Source organism: Dreissena polymorpha, chromosome 1, assembly GCF_020536995.1.
Source record: "Dreissena polymorpha isolate Duluth1 chromosome 1, UMN_Dpol_1.0, whole genome shotgun sequence".
Classification (NCBI taxonomy): Eukaryota; Metazoa; Mollusca; class Bivalvia; order Myida; family Dreissenidae; genus Dreissena; species Dreissena polymorpha.
The window spans coordinates 178898353-178924356 of NC_068355.1; the positions used below are offsets into that span (position 1 = coordinate 178898353).

Genomic DNA, 26004 nt, shown 5'->3' on the forward strand with positions numbered 1-26004 from the left:
AAGCGTTCTTTAGATTTCCGCTATAGACACCAAGTACTGGTTCTAGGCCCAGGAAACGGACTCGAAAGCGTCTCAAATAAGCCTTAGGCTTTCTATGCAATCGAGCTAAAATAAATAGGTTTAAACTGAAATGTTTTTTTCTCTCGAAATATCGTTAGTAGCGTGGTCGATTTTCGACCATGTGCTAATAATTATAATGGTTAAGAGGGACAAAGTATCTACAACCAGTATCTTGTTCGGAATACCTGCTTAACCCTTTGCATGCTGGGAAATTTGTCGTCTGCTAAAATGTTGTCTGCTCAATTTCTAAAATTAGCATTTTCTTTGATTATTTTCAAAGAATACTATCCAAATAGAAAACAGTTTGGACCCTGATGAGACGCCACATTCTGTGGCGTCTCATCTGGATCCAAAATGTTTGCAAATACCTTCAAAATTTGGTTCCCGCACTGAAAGAGTTAAACAGATATGTAAGCGGTATTTACTTGTATAATATTTTGATATGGCATTTAAGATGTTGGTGTATTGTTAATGAGTAAAACACCGCGAAGCCTGTGCGGACAACATATTATAATCAAGGACAACACTTTACCCTACTTTACTTTACATTTTGTTTAAGTTTTCCCCAAATGCGGCTCATTTAACCCAAAGTCTTTTATCTTCCAGTAGTTAATACTTGTTTTAGTTTCATTTCATCGTGCCGGATAAACTTAAGATTATGTTGCTGTGTTCTGCATGCAGACATAGTCTTGTTTATTTAAATGTAATGTATTCTCTTGTAATTGAATTTTAGTTGACTAGTGCTGTTTTGATGTTGATTATTACTTACATGTACATTTAAGTGTTTTCATAATAATGAAAGTTACTTGCAGGCTGTTCTGGTTTTATGCTGTTTGCACACAGCCATTTTCACTTTGCTTCTGAGTGGGAAAGGGTTTAATTGGTTTAAGCCCCAACATTTTGTTTGCATTTACCAGCAAAGACAATAACAACAGATTGGTGCCGTCTATGCACCTTGTTTTACTGTTAATATTTCGGAACACTATTCATCTGTTTTCAATACTTTATTCAACTGAAGAATCTAACAATTGGCAAATAAAAATAATGTGTAACCTCAAATGATAAAATAAAATCTAAATACAATGTTTTTTAATGATGTTTATATCATTACAGATAACTTCAACTTCACCAAATGAGTGACCACATTATTGTAGCCTATTCCCTTGCGCTCGTATACAATTACCCAGTCTGTCATTCTTGATAAAAATTCTTGAAATGACAGATGCATCATCAACACACATGTTCACGCCTATTGTTGTTTAAAACAATTATTGACAGTTACTACTGCTGAATTGGTGATTGTCGGCTCGAGTACTACTTAAATGTACCCCGTTAAGTATACTTAAATGTACCCTGGGTACGAAAAATATACTGAAACGTACCCACAAATTCTAATGCTAAATTGGTTGTTGTTGGCTATTTTTTTCAAATTAATTAGTTCCATATTTATGTCCATATTCTGTAAAATGGCCTCTATATTATAAAAACTCCAACTCTAAAAGCATGTTTAGGCAGGTATTGTTTAGAGATTTTTTATTGTATTCTGTAGCATGTTTTAAGACTTCGTTTTTTTTGGCGGGAATAAAACTCGGGTACAGTATAAATTCTTCCGTAGCACGTTTTAAGACTTCGTTTTTTTGGCGGGAATAAAACTCGGGTACAGTATAAATTCGCCGGGTAAGTTTTAGTATATTTTCTGTACCCAGGGTACATTTAAGTATACTTAAGGGTACCCGGGGTACATTTAAGTAGTACCCGAGCCAGCAAAGACCAATCGAGCCTCACTACTGGCGCTTATGGAATTATAGTCCTCTAAAGAGAATGATACACGTGAGTCACACACTGCTAAAACGGGGCTTAATGAGTGTGTCTAAGGTGTCCTCACGAATTAAAAAAACAACTTCAGGAGTTCCGCTTCATCAGAGCCAGAATAGGGTGCGATGCCGGGGCGTTGGTGAACAGACAGCCGACATAGGCGTGGGTGCCCCAGACGTGATGGCGGATCACTTTGCAGCAGCCAAGGTCTTCAATCTCAAAGCCAAGTTTGCGGTAGCGCTCGTCTGTCTCGTACAGGGACGCATTTGTGTGCGCTCCAAGGAACTGGACAAGAAACATACATAAGGAATAAATAAGGAATATGTTAATGATAAGGGCATGAGCCTTGTTTTGGGAAAAAAGGTTTTAATGTATGTGTGTAGCATGTGGTACCAGATAAGCCTGTGTAATACACAAAGGTTAATGAGGAACAACTCTTTTGGCCTAGACTTGATTTTCAATTAGAATAGACTCCATTTAAATGAAAGAGTTGTACCTGATTAGCCTGTGGGGACTTAACGCGCATACATCAAGTCCCGTCTTGCAAGATCATGATTGGTCAATGCAAACTTAAGTTATTGACAGGAAAACACCTGTTTGCTGGATTTCTTTGTTACGTTACCATGTCCTTGACCTTGACGAGTGACCTTGCATGGCCCCAAATGCTATTCCAAGCTTGGTCTTCATGAATTCTACATACTCTAAATATTTCATTGCAAAACAAAAAAGGCTAATGAAAAGCATATGCTTACAATAACAGTAAAAGAGCTCAAACTCGATTTACCGTAATTACTCTATGTTTTCGGATACTTAAAAATAACTTAGAGTGTCCGAAAACATAGAGTAATTACGGTAATTCTCATTGTGAAGCTATGTCATTATTTGTATTTCACTTTCTGATGTGCAAAGTTCTGTTAGAAAGTACTTTTAATTGCTTTAGGCATTTATTTATGTCATGTAAATATTGACGCTATCATAGAGCTTCCATGCATGGACCATCTGACAAAATAAAATTCTATATGATCAAACAATTGTTTTCAGATTTATGATTTGCATGCTTGATTTAATACATTGCCGTAATGATCTAAGAAAAATAGGGAAAACCCCTGCTCTGTTTTTAGACATGGCACAAGAAATGTTGTACACAATACGACATGTTTCATGCATGCCTTTGCACTGAATCTGTTCTGATTTTCTCTTGTGCAAAGGGATCGATTAAAATTACCAGAATTTGGTGTTCTGGGGAATTGTATTTACATGTATATACTGTATGTTTCTGTTTAATCTAAAGATGTCAAATCATGAAACAAGTACTGTAAAATCATTATTACTCATAGGCCATAAATTTGTGTTGATTTTGTGGGTTGACTTATCTACTAATTTAACAAAAACACGAAAATGACCAGCGCAAATTTCTTTTTTCCAAAATCAGAAATCTACAGATTAACGTGTAAACAAAAAAGTCCTATTTTGAAAACAAAAACAAAATGTCATATCAAATCATTTTACAGTACTCACAGGCTTTCCACACGAGGGTTCAATAAAGTCAGCCCAGAATCCTGCACATTGTAGCGCCTCGCATATGTCTGATGCTCCTTCAACAAACTGAAACACAGACATGTACCCTAGGAAAGATTGCAAAACGTGGATTCTTAAGTTTTGTTTTATTAAAGGCAACTTTTACAATTTGAGTTGGATTACATACCTCTGGGTTTAACTCATTAAAATTTAGTTAAAGTATATTGACCAACACATTTTAATAAATAGTGAGAAAAAGCAAGAATGGTAAGACTCACTGCTTTAAGGAGTTGTTCTCTCTCCTTCTCTACCACCTCAAACCAGCCTGTCATACTCACTGGTTTAAGGAGTTGTTCTCTCTCCTTCTCCATCACCTCAGACCAGCCTGTCATACTCACTGCTTTAAGGAGATGTTCTCTCTCCTTCTCTACCTCCTCAGACCAGCCTGTCATACTCACTGCTTTAAGGAGATGTTCTCTCTCCTCCTCTCCTTCTCTACCACCTCAGACCAGCCTGTCATACTCACTGCTTTAAGGAGTTGTTCTCTCTCCTTCTCTATCTCATCAGACCAGCCTGTCATACTCACTGCTTTAAGGAGATGTTCTCTCTACTTCTCTACCACCTCAGACCAGCCTGTCATACTCACTGCTTTAAGGAGTTGTTCTCTCTCCTTCTCTACCACCTCAGACCAGCCTGTCATACTCACTGCTTTAAGGAGATGTTCTCTCTCCTTCTCTACCACCTCAGACCAGCCTGTCATACTCACTGCTTTAAGGAGTATTCTCTCTCCTTCTCCACCACCTCAGACCAGCCAGTCATACTCACTGCTTTAAGGAGATGTTCTCTCTCCTTCTCTACCACCTCAGACCAGCCAGTCATACTCCCTGCTTTAAGGAGTTGTTCTCTCTCCTTCTCTACCACCTCAGACCAGCCTGTCATATTCACTGCTTTAAGGAGATGTTTTCTCTCCTTCTCTACCACCTCAGACCAGCCTGTCATACTCACTGCTTTAAGGAGTTGTTCTCTCTCCTTCTCTACCTCCTCAGACCAGCCAGTCATACTCCCTGCTTTAAGGAGTTGTTCTCTCTCCTTCTCTACCACCTCAGACCAGCCTGTCATATTCAATGCTTTATGGAGATGTTCTCTCTCCTTCTCTACCACCTTAGACCAGCCTGTCATATTCAATGCTTTAAGGAGATGTTCTCTCTCCTTCTCCACCACCTCAGACCAGCCTGTCATACTCAACTGCTTTAAGGAGTTGTTCTCTCTCCTTCTCTACCACCTCAGACCAGCCAGTCATACTCACTGCTTTAAGGAGTTGTTCTCTCTCCTTCTCTACCTCCTCAGACTAGCCAGTCATACTCCCTGCCTGAAGGAGTTGTTCTCTCTCCTTCTCTACCACCTCAGACCAGCCTGTCATATTCAATGCTTTAAGGAGATGTTCTCTCTCCTTCTCTACCACCTTAGACCAGCCTGTCATACTCACTGCTTTAAGGAGATGTTCTCTCTCCTTCTCTACCACCTCAGACCAGCCTGTCATACTCACTACTTTAAGGAGATGTTCTTTCTCCTTCTCTACCACCTCAGACCAGCCTGTCATACTCACTGCTTTAAGGAGTTGTTCTCTCTCCTTCTCTACCACCTCAGACCAGCCAGTCATACTCACTGCTTTAAGGAGTTGTTCTCTCTCCTTCTCCACCACCTCAGACCAGCCAGTCATACTCACTGCTTTAAGGAGATGTTCTCTCTCCTTCTCTACCACCTCAGACCAGCCAGTCATACTCCCTGCTTTAAGGAGTTGTTCTCTCTCCTTCTCTACCACCTCAGACCAGCCTGTCATATTCACTGCTTTAAGGAGATGTTTTCTCTCCTTCTCTACCACCTCAGACCAGCCTGTCATACTCACTGCTTTAAGGAGTTGTTCTCTCTCCCTCTCCACCACCTCAGACCAGCCTGTCGTACTCACTGCTTTAAGGAGATGTTCTCTCTCCTTCTCCACCACCTCAGACCAGCCTGTCTTACTCACTGCTTTAAGGAGTTGTTCTCTCTCCTTCTCTACCACCTCAGACCAGCCTGTCATACTCAATGCTTTAAGGAGATGTTCTCTCTACTTCTCTACCACCTCAGACCAGCCAGTCATACTCACTGCTTTAAGGAGATGTTCTCTCTCCTTCTCCACCACCTCAGACCAGCCTGTCATACTCAACTGCTTTAAGGAGTTGTTCTCTCTCCTTCTCTACCACCTCAGACCAGCCAGTCATACTCACTGCTTTAAGGAGTTGTTCTCTCTCCTTCTCTACCTCCTCAGACCAGCCAGTCATACTCCCTGCTTTAAGGAGTTGTTCTCTCTCCTTCTCTACCACCTCAGACCAGCCTGTCATATTCAATGCTTTAAGGAGATGTTCTCTCTCCTTCTCTACCACCTTAGACCAGCCTGTCATACTCACTGCTTTAAGGAGATGTTCTCTCTCCTTCTCTACCACCTCAGACCAGCCTGTCATACTCACTACTTTAAGGAGATGTTCTTTCTCCTTCTCTACCACCTCAGACCAGCCTGTCATACTCACTGCTTTAAGGAGTTGTTCTCTCTCCTTCTCTACCACCTCAGACCAGCCAGTCATACTCACTGCTTTAAGGAGATGTTCTCTCTCCTTCTCTACCACCTCAGACCAGCCTGTCATACTCACTACTTTAAGGAGATGTTCTTTCTCCTTCTCTACCACCTCAGACCAGCCTGTCATACTGACTACTTTAAGGAGTTGTTCTCTCTCCTTCTCTACCACCTCAGACCAGCCAGTCATACTCACTGCTTTAAGGAGATGTTCTCTCCTTCTCTACCACCTCAGACCAGCCAGTCATACTCACTGCTTTAAGGAGATGTTCTCTCTACTTCTCTACCTCCACAGACCAGCCTGTCATACTCACTACTTTAAGGAGATGTTCTTTCTACTTCTCTTCCTTCTCAGACCAGCCTGTCATACTCACTGCTTTAAGGAGTTGTTCTCTCTCCTCCTCCACCTCCTCAGACCAGCCTGTCATACTCACTGCTTTAAGGAGTTGTTCTCTCTCCTTCTCCACCTCCACAGACCAGCATGTCATACTTACTGCTTTAAGGAGTTGTTCTCTCTCCTTCTCTATCTCCGCAGACCAGCCAGTCATACTCACTGCTTTAAGGAGTTGTTCTCTCTCCTCCTCCACCTCCACAGACCAGCCTGTCATACTCACTGCTTTAAGGAGTTGTTCTCTCTCCTCCTCCACCTCCTCAGACCAGCCTGTCATACTCACTGCTTTAAGGAGTTGTTCTCTCTCCTTCTCCACCTCCACAGACCAGGCTGTCATACTCACTGCTTTAAGGAGTTGTTCTTTCTCCTTCTCTACCACCTCAGACCAGCCTGTCATACTCACTGCTTTAAGAAGTTGTTCTCTCTCCTTCTCCATCTCATCAGACCAGCCTGTCATACTCACTGCTTTAAGAAGTTGTTCTCTCTCCTTCTCTACCGTCACAGACCAGCCTGTCATACTCACTGCTTTAAGGAGTTGTTCTCTCTCCTTCTCTATCTCATCAGACCAGCCTGTCATACTCACTGCTTTAAGAAGTTGTTCTCTCTCCTTCTCCACCTCCTCAGACCAGCCTGTCATATCTTGTTTGGTTTTCTGACTGATGGTGATCACAGTAAAAGGGCCGGACATGATGTTCTTCTCAGGAAATAGGTCTGCAAAGTCTGCAAACATATTTATTTATTATATGACAAGACAAGCATTTTATTCAAGACCAGTGCAGAGTACATACTCCAGAAAATAATGTGATTAAATACAACTAGACATTATCTAGATACAACTTCTGACCAAGTTTGGTGAAGATCGGATGAAAACTACTTTAATTAGAGAGCGGACACGGACCGACTGACCGACAGACAAGTTCACTCCTATATACCCCCTAAACTTCGTTTGTGGGGGTATAATAAACCAGTGGTCAGTTTGCTCAGGTAATGTTTTTAACAGAATTTGTTTTAAACATTGATTCAAATACAGTGTACAGACTACGTAACATACACATGGAGAGCCATGTACATGTATTACATGGTAACAGATTGTTTGAATCCAGTGCATACTTCTGCATATTTTATAATTTGCAACATTTTTATGATCACCCATATGACCCAGAAATAAACTGCTTTTAATTGGTTTACAGTTAAGTCAACAATATACACCAGTATCGTTTACAACTCCCACTAGAATGGTCAGCCACTTGCATCAGAATGGTCAGAAAATTGCATTCAGACAAGTTTTGACCTATTGGAGGTTAAGTCTAACCATTATATTTAAGCACTTGTTCTATTTTGAACTATGGAAAATAATGCATTTCATTACATCTAATTGCTGCATTCAAGTATTTGGAGTTAGTTATTTATCTTACTGACACTGATTAACATTTTAATGAATGAATGGATGAATAGATAAATGAATGAATATATACATGAATTAAAAGATAAATAGATAAATGAATGAATGGATGAATAGATAAATGAATGAATATATACATGAATTAATAGATAAATAGATAAATGAATGAATGTTTGAATAAATGGATACATGAATGAATGGATGAATAAATAAATTAATGGATGAATAAATAAATGAATGAATAAAAACATATAAAAACAAATCAATCAATAATTTTAGTTTAAACCCTTTTTTGTATATTAAAAGCCTGAGGCTTCATGAAAAGCTTGAGTCGGTTTCCTGGGTAGAACCAGTACATTTTTGTACTTGATTGTCTTTGGTGGGGGGAAGATGTAAACACTGTTCCTTAAGCGAGGATCAAACCCTTGACATCCAGGCCACTAGGGGGAAACCGTATCCACTAAGACATCGCGACCAAATAATTGTGTAATTGTGCACCTTACCGAAACAGAATTATTTTATATACATGCACATCTATTTGCGCACCTTTCCGTATGAAGTGCGGGCAGTCATAGGCTACACACTCGAGGAGATCATCAGGACTGGGCGATGACGCCTCATCCATCTGCAAACAAAAACATTTTAGTCGTGCTCTGAGAACACAGGGCTTAATTCATGTGCTTAAAGTGTTGTTCTAGATTGGCTTAATGCATGTGCTAAAAGTGTTGTTCTAGATTGGCTTAATGCATGTGCTAAAAGTGTTGTTCTAGATTGGCTTAATGCATGTGCTTAAAGTGTTGTTCTAGATTGGCTTAATGCATGTGCTTAAAGTGTTGTTCTAGATTGGCTTAATGCATGTGCTTAAAGTGTTGTTCTAGATTGGCTTAATGCATGTGCTAAAAGTGTTGTTCTAGATTGGCTTAATGGATGTGCTAAAAGTGTTGTTCTAGATTGGCTTAATGCATGTGCTAAAAGTGTTGTTCTAGATTGGCTTAATGGATGTGCTAAAAGTGTTGTTCTAGATTGGCTTAATGGATGTGCTAAAAGTGTTGTTCTAGATTGGCTTACTGCATATGCTTAAAGTGTTGTTCTAGATTGGCTTAATGCATGTGCTAAAAGTGTTGTTCTAGATTGGCTTAATGGATGTGCTAAAAATGTTGTTCTAGATTGGCTTAATGGATGTGCTAAAAGTGTTGTTCTAGATTGGCTTAATGCATGTGCTTAAAGTGTTGTTCTAGATTGGCTTAATGGATGTGCTAAAAGTGTTGTTCTAGATTTGCTTACTGCATATGCTTAAAGTGTTGTTCTAGATTGGCTTAATGCATGTGTTTGAAGTGTTGTTCTAGATTGGCCAGTGCAGTCCGCACAAGCTAATCTGGGATGAAACTTTCCGCCTTGTCCCTCATTAGACTGCACAGGCCAAACCTAAAACGACACTTCACCCAAATGCATTAAACCCTGTTTTGTCAGAGCAAGGCTCATTTCCTCATAGAAACAGCCATTCAAATTAACAGTTTGACCAAGCAACCCCTAATTCTAACATTATTACATGAGAGGAAGATAATATAACAAGCATGCTCAGTACAAACGAAACTTGTGCAACTGTACTTAGTGACCTCATGATTGTACTTCGTGACCTCGTGATTGTACTTCGTTACCTTGTGATTGTACTTTGTGACAATGTGATTGTACTTTGTGACATCGTGATTTTTAAGTCTTGTTAATCATAAGTTATAAGTGCTTTTAATTTAAAAGGGAACAAAGTTGTGTTTAAGCAATATTTAAATCCTTATATATTTCTTCAGGTTTGTTTTATGCATTTTACATAGGATTATGATGATTTGAAATTGTTTTATGATTAAGTCATTAAAAAGCAATATATTTTCAAAAATTCACTTAATGTTACAGTTACGCTACATCAGACAAACATTTGTTTCAATATAATTGGTTGAAAAATACTGAAAATATTTCACTCAACAAACATTTCTGCATACCCACTCTAATACTTTGTTTATGTGGGTACAAACAGATACCAGTGTTTTTTTCCACCATATTGGCAATGGGGCTGGGAACCTGTGGATTGGGAAATATTGCTTCCTTTTGACTAAAATTGGGAAAATATGTTGTTGATTTTATGCTTAAAAATACTTTAAAACTGATAATAAAAGTAATTTCAATATTATATTTTGTAAGGTTAAACTTATAGAGCTAGATTTGGAGATGAATGACATGTTTAGACTTATTAAAAAATTACATTTTTTTGGAAACCTTTAATGGGAATGTTTAGGTCCCATTTGGGAAAAATATATACTTTTTTCCATTGGGAATGGGTCCCACTACCGGACCCAAATTTGAATGAAAAATAATCACTGAAGACTCACAGCTTCAATAGCGTCACAAGCCTGTGTGAGAATCTTTCCTCGATGCTCATCAGGTAACAATTCAAATATGGCCTCTGTGTTAACAGCTGCCCTGGGCCCCTTCAGGAAATCGTTCCGGGCCACGCTGGGCGACTCCAATGTGTGACCGACATTGCCTGGGAACGGGAACCTGCTGTCTTGTGGACCGAATGGGCCCAGCTTCTTGTCTGGCCAGACAGTATAATTGCCTTAAATGAGATTAAAAATGTTTTCTGTATGGTTCAATTGCTTTTAAAAGCAGAAAATTGTTGAATGTATGGACCTTTTTCACTCAGATGCTTAGTGAAAATGGCTACATGCAACCAGCATAAAAACAACAACGGGCGAGTGACTCGCAGTCTGTTCAGGTTTTATAATGTTTTCTGCTCATCCATGTCTTAGGGTATAAATAGAAGCTTTTTAAACTTGAATCCAGTAAGAAATTTTTATTCTAAATAGATTTTCTAAGGGACTCCAAACCCATCAAATTAAGTATCTGAGTGGGAAATTGTTAACTATATCAAACTCAATAAATAAACAATGATTTTTTTCCCACCATTTTGGGAATGGGGCATGGTCCCTTTGGGCTGGCAAAAATTGTGTCATTGGGAAATTAGAGTTGAAGAGTTTTTGCTAACAAATACTTAAATTGAGAATACAAGTGATAACAATATAATATTTACTAAGGTTCCACTCAAAGAGCAGGTTTTACGATGAATGAAATGTTACGACATATAGGATCTGGCATGAGTTGTCATATCATACCATATTTTTATTAAACGAGTTCAGGAATTTTGTTAGTAAGTGAGCCTTTGGCAAACTTACTAACGAATTTCCTGGACAAGTTTAATAAAATATGGTACGAAATGACGAGTGTTAGATCTTTTTTATCACATGCTTTTAAATTAGCAAATTAAATAAATATTTACGCAAACATAATGCTAAATACCGAATGTTGTTCACATTTCGTGACGTCATTTGACATTGCAACGTCATTTCAGCAAAATAACAAAATGCGATTGGTAAATTGAACGAAAATAAGCCCATGAAAACGCTTAAAAAGTATATTACATATGTGTAAGATAAATACATGTAATGGTTACAATTACATGGTAAACAGGGTATGGCATGTGATTACATTTTTTATGGAAACCTTCAATTGGGAATTTTTAGGTCTTATTTGGGAAAAATATACACTTTTTCCGATTGGGAATGCATACCCTTAGTTACTGGACCCAAATTTGAAAAATCACTAACAATCCTATTACAATCAGGAGATTGAGCAATTTGCTTGCAAATTGGACATGAAATATGTCATAATGACTTAAATAAATATATATATAAATCCTGTTTTCTGACATGACATTCATTTTTGCTTGTTTGATTTAAATGTACATGTATACTTTCTTTTTGGAATCTATTACACAATATTTTTATAATTGTGGAATGTACAATCTGTGAAGAAGTCACATCTTCAATGACTGTAGAAAAACATTTGTTGAAATGAAATTTTGCATATTTTTATATTTCTTTTTCTTGGAACCGTAAATTTGCGAATTTCTGATCTTGAACAAAAAAGATGAAATTTTATCTGTCATTTAACAATGTGTTTGTGTTAAATTTATGGATCGGTCGACCCACAAAATCAACAAAAATTTATGTCCCACGAATAATTAGGGTGCAGAATCAACGGGGTTTCCCGGGTTTTACACATGGGGTGGACAGAATGTAAACACACCATTAAAAACTTAATTTTTGCAAATATCTCAAGTTATTGAAATACATTTGCAAATATCCTTAGTGCATAAAAGAAAGTGTCTCTTGCAGTTTGTGCTGAACTCTTGAGGTATTAAAATAAAGCCTTAAATATGTCTGAAATCGTTGACAAAATTTATTGTTGCATGAAGCATAACTGTGTACAATTAATGCAGTAGATACCAAATTTGTTAAAAAAGAAACAGGCTTATTAAATTAAGTAATTCTGATGTAATTCATATTGCCATAAGCAGCATAAAAATCTGTCTTTTATGCACTAGTTGAAATTCTTATGAAAAATAATTTTAAAAAGTTATTTGAAATAAATCACCACTTACCGTCGTGTATACATCCATTAAAGTTAAAAGGGGGAACCCCACAAAGTCATGTGATCCTTCACCCTGACAATGAAGATTTTTAGAAATTATCAATAACAAGAGATGTGTTTGTCAGAAACACAATGCCCCCTACTGCGCTGCTTTGAAGCCATATATTTGACCTTTGACCATGAAGGATGACCTTGACCTTTCACCACTCAAAATGTGCAGCACCATGAGATACATATGCATGCCAAATATCAAGTTGCTATCTTCAATATTGCAAAAGTTATGGGCAATGTTAAAGTTTTTGGACGGACGGACAGACTGACGGACCAACAGACAGTTCAACTGCTATATGCCATGGGAAGAGGACAATTACAACAAGCGAGGCATGGTATAGAGGAGATAACCCTGGGTTATAATGATTAGGTTAGAGTTAGGGTTAAGGTATGGGTTAAGGCTTACCCTTACCCAAGCCCGACCCCTAACACTAACCCTCTAACCCCCCCATGCGCATTACAATACCATGCCTCGCTCGTTGTCGTTGTCCGCTTCCCATATGCCAGCCTACCTTGGACATAAAAAGTTGACCCTACCAGTGTCTGTATCTCCGACCACTTTGTAGAGTATTTCTGTGTTCTCCCCACTCCTCTGCCAGGAGAATGCCCGCACATGTCTGATGGCTGCACCCAGGTTGGGCAGGAACATGATCCTCCGCGACAACATCTGAAGAAATGCTTGTATTTAAAACCGCTATAAACAAACTAGGTACTTTCTGAAGTTGGAATAGGACATCAATCTTGGAATAAACTGTGCTTTATCAACTGCTCATACATGTAATTTGCAGTTTTATTAATCCATTTTAACAAATTATTAAGTATAAGAAACTTTAATTTATGATTGCATCATTTAAATGGGCTGTGCGCTGTGAAAAGGCCCTTAAATGCATGTTTGTAAAGTGTTGTCCCAGATAAGCCTGTGCAGTCCACACAGGCTAATCAGGGATGACATATTCCGCTTTCATGATATTTTTCATTTAAAGAAAGTCTCTTCTTAGCAAAAATCATGTTTAGATGGAAAGCGTCGTCCCTGATTAGCCTGTACAGACGGCAAAGGCTAATCTGGGACGACACTTTACGCACATGCATTAAACCCCCTTTCACAGAGGTAGGCTCAAATTAATTTTGATACAAAATTGGAAGCCTAATTGGCTTTGTTTTAATTCTTAAAGGGGCCTTTTCACAGATTTTGGCATATTTTGAAGTTTGTCATTAAATGCTTTATATTTATAAATGTAAACATTGGATCTTAAAAGCTCCAGTAAAAAATCAAGAATAAAATTTAAAAAAGGAAAAAAAAGTAGCCGGTACCAGGGCTCGAACCAGTGACCCCCGGAGTCCTGGAGTTAGTCTGAAGTTATAACGCATTAGCCCTCGCCGCTATTCTGCCGGGTATACACAAGTCAAGTATTGTATACCTTATATAAGCAATCTGCGTGATTTCGTAAATTTAAACGACAACAACAGAACTCTCCATATTATTCAATTGTTTCGCGTTGCAACGCTTTATAATTTTGAGGTTTTCAAATCATCAAAAGATACATATCAGGGATCATCCTAGCCCAAAATTTTAGGGAGAAGTGATTTCTCCTTTCAATGGTATTGGGGAGAAGTGAGCAGACCTTTGATCACACGCGTAAAGGTACTTTAATATTAATGTTTTACAATAATTATTAATAACCATACATATATCTGAAATAAAATATGCTGAAACACTAACTAAAACTAAACATTTTATTTTAAACTGCCATGATGTTAAAGAGATATTGCTATCTTAAAAACTGTAAAACGTGTGTTTAATTTGGCCGAAATACACATTTCATTCATATGTTATTACTACTTAAGCCAAGAGCCTGAGGATGTAGGATAAAGGGAATATAGGGCAGAGCCCTAGCATATTGTTCTTTTTTAGTCTTTCTAGGTGGAATTTCTGGTTAGTACATTGCGAAATATTGTCAACCAGACCATCCGTAACATTGCATGTTTATTCGTCATTCTATAAAAATGTTATAAAGGACGTTTAAAAAAAATAACTAAAATCGACGAACCATTCGTATCCGAAAACGACTGTCCGAAAACATGTCGATATACGTCTTCTGCACATGCATATCGTTTGACGACAGAAAATTAAAACCAGTAACATGTAACCTAGCAAATACGCAATCAATATATTATTTGGTTGACATATTGCTATTAAATACAATATTACAGTGCTTTACTTTGCTAATAGATAGTTTAAAATAGCAAGATTACGGACATTAGCAACATCCATAGATTGTACGGGTTTCGGACAGTACCGAAGAGGTTTCATCAGTTACTGCTCATGTCAGTACCAATCAGAAATCAATAATTAAAAGACCGGACAATGTCTCATGGCGATTTAATAAACGCATAACAATAACAATACAAAAAGTATATATTCGTAATGCTATATTTTATCCCCTTTGCGCACAATAAGTCACTGCTTAGCATTTGGTTATTTCTATTTGATTTTTATCGCATATGCACATTTAAATTGGCAATTTATCCCAATTAATTCCGCATTATGCAGCAGTCTAAATTTGCAATTTGACTAACGACAGAGAGTAACTTGTGCTCTTAAAACCCTCCCGAACATTTCGTGGGAGATTCTTCAACAATACATGTTTATGTTCTATGCCGGCCATAGCTTAATTATTTCAAGATTTGTTGTGTTTTATTCGATTATAAATACATAAATTGATGTAACACACCCGTACATTCTAAAATAACCCAAATTGCAATTCTCCCAACTGAGTGTCGCGTGCCGGTAATTCTTATGTTTAAATGGCTTCATTGACTTTTAATGGAATGTTCCCACGGTCTTGACTGCATTTTTAGATTAAACTTGTAATGTGTAAGTCTGTTTCTCTGTTTGTGATATTTGTTAAGCTCAGTACTCAAATATATTATGACTGAAATTTGGCAGTGAGATTCGGACTGTTTTAAGTTGTACAAATCGTCAAGCATAACAATAAATGACCATCATGTGAACAATGGCTGTATTGGTTCCCGGCAGCCTTGACAAATAACAAGAGCCGATTGAAAAACTGTAAACGAGGTCGGGAGCCTGGAATTCTATACATAGATGGTTACGTCAACTACACTATTGTCGGTAAGACCGGCGTGTACACAATGCCTCAACTGGAATAAACCAAGGCGACTTGCATCAGCGGTCAGTGATGCGTAGCAAATCCTCTCGCTATCAGTAGATAAGATAACCGATAATTGCACACTGACTGATTTGTTGTCGCGCGCAGCGAGTGGGTGGATGAGGGTGCTTGTCTCGGGGGTCTCCAGCGGTTGGGTGCTCGGGCCGGGGCCGTATGCGGGCGCGGGGGGGGGGGGGCTCAATTATTCAATTTTGTGACCCCCCAGGGCAGGGTCAAAGTTGACCCCAGAGGCATTATTTGAACAAATTTGGTAGAGATTTATTAGATGTCACTACATACCAAATTTGGTAGCCCTAGGCCCAATGGTTATGGACAAGAAGATTTTGGAAGTTTTCACAAAATAGGCCCCATATAAGCGTATGTTCAGTTTTGCGACCCCCCGGGCAGGGTCAAATCTGACCCCAGGGGCATAATTTGAACAAACTTGGTAGAGAACTGTTAGATGTCACTACATGCCAAATTTGGTAGCCCTTTGCCTTATGGTTAAGGACAAGAGAATTGTTTAAGTTTTCACAAAATAGGCACTATATGAGCATATAATCGATTTTGTGGCCCCCAGGGAAGGGTCAAATTTGACTCCAGGGGCATAATTTGAACAAACTTGGTAGAGGACTAAAAGATGTCTCTACATATTAAATTTATTAGCCCTAGGCCCAATGGTTATGGATGAGAAGATTTTGAAAGTTTTCACAAAATAGGCCTTATATAAGCATATGTTCAATTTTGTGACACCCGAGGCAGGGTCAAATTTGACCCCAGGGGCATAATTTGCAAAAATATTTGGTAGAGGACTATTAGATGTCTCTACATACCAAATTTGATAGCCCTAGGCCCAATGGTTATGGACGAGAAGATTTTGAAAGTTTTCACAAAATAGGCCTTATATAAGCATATGTTCAATTTTGTGACCCCTGGGGCAGGGTCAAATTTGACCCCAGAGGCATAATTTGAAAAAATTTGGTAGAGGACTATTAGATGTCTCTACATACCAAATTTGATAGACCTAGGCCCAATGGTTATGGACGAGAAGATTTTGGAAGTTTTCACAAAATAGGCCTTATATAAGCAAATTTTCATTTTTGTGACCCCGGGGCAGGGTCAAATTTGACCCCAGGGGCATAATTTGAACAAATTTGAAAGAAGTTCACCCATGGAACATTCCTGTGAAATTTCATCAGAATTGGACCAGTAGTTTAGGAGAAGAAGATGTTTTAAGGAAAAGTTAACGCATGCACGCACGGACGCACGCACAACGGACACAGGACCATGACATTAGCCTCGCTGGCCTCTGGCCAGTGGAGCTTAAAACGGGAAGCGAATCGGATATCGACGTTACTGGTCATTACTGTATTAATGACAATGTTTGTACCTCCCGCGCACGCTCAGAAATCGGAAAAACCCACAGCGCGTGAGTTCCGAAATAAATCTATTGATGTCATTGAGACGCATTATCAATACAATATTCCTTCAATCGATCAAGAATATAAAATCTCGCGCATCTGTTTTTTGTGCATGTGTTAATCGGAAATCGTGAGGTTGCACATCCCTTTGTTGGTATAGGACTACAGGTTCCTGGCAGTCGTCTGTTTTACTTTGCAAAATATGTGGAAATTTAATGAAGAGGAGCAATAAAATGTATGGAAGATGAATAAATTTGGATTATTTTAGTTTAAGATTTTGAAATACGTGTTTTTCCTCTTTTTTGTTTGTACTTATTTTCAAGCATAGTAATGTTAGTGAAACAAAATACTCGGAGGGCATGCGTGTGACATCATCAGGAGAGCCTTGTTCTTAATGTAAACAAAATGATTGATACTAGGAGACACTCGATATGAGGAAACTGTATGATAATAAAAGCGACTACAGTATATGGAAGTAACAACACTGGTGACACCTGCTGCTGAATACAAACTTTAAGTATCACAACTTCAGGATTTGATAAGAAAATAAATATAAAGAAGTTTTAGCAGAAACAAAGTAAATCTAGCCTGATATATTCCATTGCTAATTGTTTCAAAATAATTTTGTTGTACATGTATTCAGTTACTTCATGAACAGCAATTTTACCGGTACTGTACCAATTGGGAAAAAAATAGGGAAACTTTGCGTTGTGAAATCTTCAGATAGGGAATTATGGGTCTTTTTAATTGCGTGGTTCAAACCAATTTTAATATCCATTTACATGCCATTTTCATGTAGCTTGAAATGTTCAGTTTCAGTTCTCATTTTATTTGTTCACTTGCAGATAATGCAATTTCGGAACAAAATTGATAAAATCTTCCTTCTGTTTGGGAATTATTCGGATGGCACATAGGAATTTGGTAGTTTTTTTCCCTATTTGGGAACCCTTTTACGGGTACTTTATAAAGAAGGAAAAAAAAATCACTGATGAAATAGTTATCAAATTCTTTGTTCATAAATCTAAAATCCACTAAAAATGTGTTGACCTTCTTTGTCAGAACAACTGTTTTAGGGACTTCAAAGTAGAAAACATGTTACAGATCACTATTTGTTTTCCATTGTCACTTCTAAAATAATAAACATGTGCATGACTGTGACTGTTTGTATGATTTTTATGACAACTATCACACATTTGTAAACAGCAGTTGTGAGATAATAAATAAACTAATTGTTACTGTTTACAGATATATAACACTGTGTGAAGATATAACAAAGAAAATGAAGTAAACACAACTTGAGGAACCAAGGGTATTTAACGTATTAATGTATCAAACATGACTTTACCTTGGCTAAACTTGAAGGTCCTTCACCTCTATCTACGACAATCGGAACATCTCGGATATGATCCAGCAAACAACATACAAATTACAACAACAACAACAATTCGAGGGCGTTGTAAGTTTGTTTTTAAGTATTTTGGTACAACAATTTACATAAAGAAGGATTTTATTTTGTGTAGAAACAATTATTATTCGTGGCAGTTATAATTTTACCGCTTGACACTCGTCATTTAGTTGTTAATTTTAGTTTTGTTTGAAGTGTTAGCATTTCGGATAGAAATACTTTTTCGGATTCTTATTATTCGAACTAGTTCAAAGCTTCGTAACATTGCAATTTTTAGATTGATTCATATATATTCCAAGTTTAAGGTGATAATTTATAAGGAATCAAGATAAAACATAGATGTTCTAAGAATATATTGAAATCCCTCTCTGTCGTCGGTTTATCTGTCTGTCTGCGTCGAGAGAGAACCTGTCCATCAATTCGGTATATTCCTAATTCTACTTGTCTGCATTTAAATCAAATATGTTTGGCTCTGTGCATGTATACATCTTGACCACATAATTGTGAGTATTTTATATAGGCTTAACAGGGTTATTTTCGAAGTATAAGCATGTCAGCACAGTTGGTTAAATCAAGGTCTTGTCATTTGTTTCATAATTTGTATTAAAGGTAAAAAAGTTTTGGTTTAGATACCCGCCTATTTGTTTTTTCTGCCTGTGCTCTTGTTTGTATTTTCAAATGTGCTAAGAATTTATTGTATTATATTTTATGAAATTAAAGTGAGTCACTGAGTATATTTCAATGTCAGCATTTTATTCTAACAATCAGCATATGAATGTAGTGAAACATTAAAAGGGGGAGGAGTGTAGTGAAATAAGGTCACTTCCAACAGCCTTGCTGTTGGGCTAGCTCTTTAGCGACGTGGTTAAAGTGTCGGACTACCACTCTGGAGGTCGTGGGTTCAATTCCCGGCCTGAGCTCAGTATTTTCACATTATGAATACAACTGAGGAATACAATTTAAATAATCAACTTAAATTAATTTAAAATCTTTATATGATACCATGAACAAAATATTGTTCACTTGAGTGAAATTCATAATCAGCAAGGGAAAGCAGGTACTGACACCTTTATTCGAATTTGTTTTAAAACGAATGTCAAAGTGTTCAGACTCATGGGGTTTTAACCACAGAGTACATAGTATTGTGAACATTAAGAGCAGAAAAAATGCATTTGAAGAAAACTTTTGTTTTAATTCTTTTTTGGTACTACTTTTTCTGAATTGTTATTCTAGTTTTTGGTTCATCAACGCTTTATCAGTTTTGAAAAAATAATAACATACTCCCTTTAAGTGCAAATGTGTTGAAGTACATGTACATTTACACGAGTTCCTCGTGTGAAACTTTTTGCATATGTTTCATTACTTCAATGGTATTTTACTACGCTGAATATACTTTGTACTGTGATTTCATATTTATAATTAGTCTGTTGTACACTCATTCACATTATATTAATTCTTCTGATATAGTTGTTAGTTTAAATTTTACATCAGGTACAAACACAAATGACCTCTCTCTGTTAGGTTTATGTCTTGTCATTGAAATTACCTGAGATCTTTTGTCAACATGGCAACAGGTGACGCAAGTTCAGCTCGATTGATTATTGTCGGCTTGGGTACTATTTAAATGTACCCCAGGTACTTTTAAGGTTACTTAAATATATCTCATCTCCTACAGAATGACCTAATCCGATTGGCTTAGAGCAGTCACATACCCATGGAGTATTTTCCATACACCCCGAGTAATTTTCATACTACCCGAGTAATCGAGTAGTTGGTTGAGATATAATCATTACATCGTTAGTAACTGACAGTGTATGGTATATACACCCTCAGTAATTTCATACCATACGAGAGCGAAGCTCGAGTATGGTATAAAATTAGTGAGGGTGTTTATCCCATACACCGTCAGTTACTAACGGTGTAACTAATAGTACCCCGTTTACAGAAAATATACTAAAACGTACCTTTGAAATATAACGCTAAATTGGTTGTTGTTGGCTCTTTTTTTTTCAAATTAATTATGTTCACATTTATGTCAATATTTTGTAAAAGGCCTCTACATTATCAAAACTCTTACTCAAAAAAGCTTGTAGAGGCAGGTTGTGTTCAAAGAGAATTTTATTTCGTATTTAGTAGGGCTATTTACAACATAGGATTACTATACTAATTTGTTTCTTTCAGTGCCTGTTACTATGGATGCATCAAAAGATAGGACAGGTTTCAAGATCAGTCGTTTGTGTTGTGTCCAAGGCCACATGTCCAAGGCTAATGATATAGTGGTGTGTAGGAGCCTTGATACGAGTCAAGAGAAAAGACACGTCATCTACTTTGGCGGTGATGTCCAAGTACGTGCAAGTGTTTTTTTCACCATTTTGGGAATGGGGCTGGGTCCTTCTGGATTGAGAAATATCGCGTTCTTTTGTCTACAATTAGTAAATTGATGTTGTTGATTTATGCTTACAAATACTTTAAAATTGACAGCAAAAGTAATTTCAATATTATATTTTTTATGGTTCAACTTATAGAGCTGGATTTGGAGATAATTGACATGTATAGACTTATTAAAAAAAAAATCTTTTTTGAAAACCTTTAATTAGGAATTTGTAGGTCCTATTTGGGAAAAATGTATACTTTTTAGCTCGACTATTATATATGAAATATATATAGTGGAGCTATCCTACTCACCCCGGCATCGGCGTTAGCGTCTGCGATAGCGTCTGCGTGCAAATGTTAAAGTTTTCGTACTTCCCCAAATATTTTCTTTCTCCCTTGACATACCGGTATTGCTTTCATATTTTGCATACTTGTTTACCAACATGACCCCAACCTATAAACAAGAGCAGACAACTCTATCAAGCATTTTGTCATAATTATGGCCTCTTTTCCACTTAGAATATGCAGCAAATGTTAAAGTTTTCGTACTACCCCATTTATTTTCATTGTCCCTTGACATATTGCTTTTATATTTTGCATACTTGTTAACCAACATCACCCCAACCTATAAATAAGAACGGACAACTCTATCAAGCATTTTGTCATAATTATTGCCCCTTTTATAATTAGAATATGCATATTATTGATAAATCTATGTTTAAGTTTGCATACTACCCCAAATATTTCCTATATCCTTTGACATATTGCTTTTATATGTTGCATACTTGTTTAGCAACATGAACCCAACCTGTAAACAAGAGCAGACCACTGTATCAAGCATTTTGACATAATTATGGCCCCTTTTACACTTAGATAATTGAACATTTTGCTTAAATTGCCATAACTTCTTTATTTATGATCACATTTTATTATTACTTTGACAAAACAACACTTACCTGAATACCACAATGGATTCCACCCAAACAAAACCCCACGCCCCTACCAGAATCCCCCCCCAACCTCACCCCCCCCCAATTTTTTTTTTTAAACATCATCTAATAAATTACCCCACCCCACATTATACCCCCCTCTCACCTCCCACCCCCCCAATTTTTTTTTTTAAACATCTAATAAATTACCACACCCCACATTATACCCCCCAACCCCCCCCCCCCCCAAAAAAAAAATATTAAAAAAATTCCTTTTTTTTATTTTTGAAAGATCCTCCAATAAATTATTGAATATGAACAATTTCCCCATGATGGCTTACGTTATACTGTCAAGCACTAGAATAGTCGAGCGCGCTGTCCTCTGACAGCTCTTGATTCTATTGGGAATGGGTCCCCCTACCGGATCCACCCAAATTAGAACGAAAAAAAACAATTGTTCAGTATTTTTATATCCGGACAACATAACCTATAAATCATTAAAATTTGTCGGCATAAAATTTCATGTTTTTTATGTAACTTTTTTGTGGACATGTAAATTCATGGATTTAATATCTTGGTGAAAAATTGAAGAATTTATGTTGGTCATTTTGTGTTTGTATTAAATATGTGGATAAGTCAAGCCACAAAATGAACTAAATTTGATGTCCCATGCATAATTATCATCTTTCAGTATCAAATTGAAATGTATTAACATTAATTTACTAAAGTTAAAATAATGGCTCATTGTTAGTGATTCAAAAAATTATTTACAAAAAATCAGTTCATCATTGTACACTTTTAAGTTCATATATAAAAGAGATAATACATGAATACACGCCTATTTTGTTCCATTGGTGCAAAAAGGTACCATGTGGCAGTGAAATTAGAAGGCACATGGAACCTTTTTGCACCAATTGGGCGTTTTGGCTATTTCAATTTTCAGGACTTTAAGGAGAACATGTCCATCTACAAACCAGAGTATGCCAGATTTGGCTATTTTATTTTTCAGGACTTTAAGGAGAACATGTCCATATGTCCATCTACAAACCAGAGTACGCAAGATTTGGCTATTTTATTTTTCAGGACTTTAAGGAGAACATGTCCATTTACAACCCAGAGTACGCGTCCTGGGATCTAGAGACAGTGGCCAGGATTCTACACACACGCCTCCCTGGCTCCACCGTGTTTGTGGTGAGACCCTCGGAGATGCTGCTCAACACGTTCAGCATCTTCCGCAACTTTCTCAGCTTTGATGAAGATGGGCGACCGGAATTCAGCAATAATTTTGGTGCATTGATACATCTTGCTCAGCTTTATGAGAACGCAGTGAGGACTGTTGAAAATGAAGTGAGGACTGCTGAAAACAAAGTGAGGAGTGTTGAAAACGAAGTGGATACTGTTCAAAAGTCAGAAAAAGCCAGCTCTCTGTCTGATTCAACAGACCAATGTGTAGCACATGACGGTGACAATGTTCCTTTAACTTGCGTAGGACTCAATTGTTCTCAGTCAGTGTCAACAGAGCCAAGTTTAGTTGAAAAAGTGCCCATATCTCTTGTAGGTTTCAGTAAAGGTTGTGTGGTGTTAAACCAGCTTATGTTTGAACTGGGTGGCTTAAAGGAAAATACAGACGTGGCAGAGTTTCTGTCTAGACTGGAAGCTATCTATTGGATTGATGGCGGACACATAGGACGGAAGGATGCTTATATCACAGACTATGATGTGCTGCAGAATATTGTTAACCTTGGAGTGCGTCTATTGGTCCACGTGACACCCTATCAGATCATGGATTCAAATCGACCGTGGATCGATATCGAGGAACGGGAGTTTGTACAGCGCTTGAAACGCTTCGGAGCAGATGTCCAGGAGTACAAACATTTCATGAACTTTAAGCCGTCCATTAAATATCATTTCAAGGTTTTGACGCAGATATAATAGTAATTATTGTAACAGATATTGATTTTTAATAAAGCCCTCATACCAACTTATGAGGGCTTTATTAAAAATCATTTTTGGAAGTTGACCTAAATATTTTACAATGCTCCAGCTAGGCCTGAATGGAAGGGCGCCCCGCCCTTCCCTCCCGAAGCTCTGCCCTCCCGACGCCCAGCCCTGCCCTCCCGAAGCTCTGCCCTCCCGACGCCCAGCCCTGCCCTTCCAAAGCTCTGCCCTGCCCTCCTGACGCCCCGCCCTTCCGAAGCTCTGCCCTGCCCTCCCGACGCCCCGCCCTTCCGAAGCTCTGCCCTCCGGACGTCAGCCCTGCCCTTCCGAAGTTCTGCCCTGCCCTTCCGAAGCTCTAACCTGCCCTTCTGAAGCTCTGCCCTGCCCTTCCGAAGCTCTGCCCTGCCTTCCCGACGCCTAGCCCTGCCCTTCCGAAGCTCTGCCCTGCCCTCCCGACGCCTAGCCCTGCCCTTTTATTTATTTAAAAAAATAAATATTCTGTTTAGACATGTCTTAATTTAAAAATCTCATATTACATTGAGATACATAGAGTCACATTAATTAATTCCTGATTATACACATTTTATTTGCATGGTTTAATAATAATGGAGGTAATATATTCTAACAATTATTAATAATATAAAAATTTAAATGCAACAGGGAGCATTCCAGATACAACCGTGCGCTCGAAAGTGCCTTTTTACAAAATACTGCGCGCTTGAAAGTGCCCCTTTGACAAAATAGGCCCCACTTCCCTTTTCAAATCCTAGCTGGAGAACTGATTTGAAATTGGGAACTTAGCATCACTGCTTTAAATTTGCGAACCTTACTTTTTTTATAAATAATATCATTTGAAAAATTATTACTTTGTTGAATAAAATAGTGCACAAAAAATGGCCCAATATAACGTCTTCAAAATCTGTATAAAAAGCTCTTTATTGGTGTGACAATTTATGGCATGTATGTCTTTGTATTTACTCAGTTGCGAAATTCTGAATTCATACTTGTTGAACTATGAATATACTGGTTAATTTATTCCATGTTTAAGTAGCTGTGATAAAGGTTTGAGTTGAATGTGCAGTAGAATGGATGCAATAAAACTTGTATTTGCCAAACTAGAATAGGCTTTTGTGATGTATCTATAATGGCAAAACAGAACAAAGTTACCTGAATCGTTCAACCAAAATGTTTGCCTAGTCCTGACTTGTACTGTTTTAATATTATGTTCAAATGTTCATTATTTGAAAAAATAAATGCAGTAAAATCTTCAAGTGTATATCTAATAGAAATGATTCAATTGTGTTGTCAAAAACATTATATGATTATTTCATTTTTTATGCCCCCGGATCAAAAGATCGGGGGGCATATTGTTTTTGGCCTGTCATCCGTTCATTGTGTTTTTCCCAAAACTTTAACCTTTGTTAAGTTTTAAAAGTTTTGTAATAACTTTTTGAATATTGAAGATAGCAACTTGATATTTGGCATGCATGTGTATCTCATGAAGCTGCACATTTTGAGTGGTGAAAGGTCAAGGTCAAAAGTAAAAAAAAACAATCCAAGGGAAGTAATAAGCTTTAAAGGGGAGATAATTTCTAAACCTGCCAAATGATATATTGAAATTTTATTTCAAAGCGGTGCAATAGGGGGTATTGTGTTTCTGACAAACACATCTCTTGTTTCACATTTATATCATATCTACATTTATATGTACGGTCATGTTGATTTTAAAAGTTTCATTGAACTCAATTAAATATTGCACAGATTGATCCTTGTCTTATTTTTGCAACGTAATAATTGATATGATATCCCCTTGTATAAATGTTGAGACGATTTAGTAATGGATATCCGATCTCCTCCTATAAAATTTGAAGAAAATGCCATACTGAATTGGTATCTCCTTGTATAAACTGTGATCAATGTCATAATGGATATGTTTTATCCTTCTAAATACTTTGAGGAATGTAAAAATGGATATAGTACACCAAAAGACCAAGACTGACCAGAGTTTGAAAGGTGTTTAGCTGTTCATTAAAAAAAATACGGGGTTGGGGGTAGAGTGGGAACAAGAACAGGAGGTTCCACTCAAGCTCATCTCAATTCTTCAAATGCAGTTTATTCTTTACCCTTTACCACTTTGATCGTATTTTTACTCATTTGTAGTCCCTGAGGAAGTTTAATTTAATTAAATGCTTTTCTAACTAGATTCAAGTTTTAAAGGCTTCATTTCCAACCCTTAGATACTAATGAGCAGCAAACAGAGAAGTTAAATTTAATTAAATGCTTTTCTTACTAGATTCAAGTTTTAAAGGCTTCATTTCCAACCCTAAGATACTAATGAGCAGGAAACATAATAAAACCTGAACAGACTGCGAGTTACTCGCAGGCTGTTCTGGTTTTATGATGTTTACACATTACACCCATTTTCACTTTGCTTCTGA

At 37.4% G+C, this 26004-nt stretch overlaps 2 protein-coding genes and 1 long non-coding RNA gene across 3 annotated transcripts; 1 reads left to right on the forward strand and 2 right to left on the reverse strand.

Moving 5' to 3' along the window:
- Window positions 1-1049: 1049 nt before the first annotated feature.
- Window positions 1050-18335, reverse strand: LOC127863322 (cobalamin trafficking protein CblD-like). The gene is made up of 8 exons (XM_052402744.1): window positions 18267-18335; window positions 12868-12997; window positions 10179-10405; window positions 8344-8422; window positions 7012-7115; window positions 6439-6471; window positions 3394-3480; window positions 1050-2160 (listed from the first exon to the last, which is right to left on the reverse strand). The coding sequence occupies exons 2-8, from the start codon at window positions 12995-12997 to the stop codon at window positions 1963-1965; spliced, it is 858 nt and encodes a 285-aa protein (XP_052258704.1). The 5' UTR covers window positions 18267-18335; the 3' UTR covers window positions 1050-1962.
- LOC127863330 (uncharacterized) lies at window positions 4072-6310 on the reverse strand. Its single transcript, XR_008041025.1, has 3 exons — window positions 6235-6310; window positions 5096-5155; window positions 4072-4135 (listed from the first exon to the last, which is right to left on the reverse strand). It is a non-coding gene; the product is annotated as an uncharacterized LOC127863330 (long non-coding RNA).
- On the forward strand, window positions 18196-25332 carry LOC127863311 (mitochondrial protein C2orf69 homolog). Its single transcript, XM_052402733.1, has 3 exons — window positions 18196-18377; window positions 20508-20671; window positions 22712-25332. The coding sequence occupies exons 1-3, from the start codon at window positions 18257-18259 to the stop codon at window positions 23558-23560; spliced, it is 1134 nt and encodes a 377-aa protein (XP_052258693.1). The 5' UTR covers window positions 18196-18256; the 3' UTR covers window positions 23561-25332.
- Window positions 25333-26004: the final 672 nt, after the last annotated feature.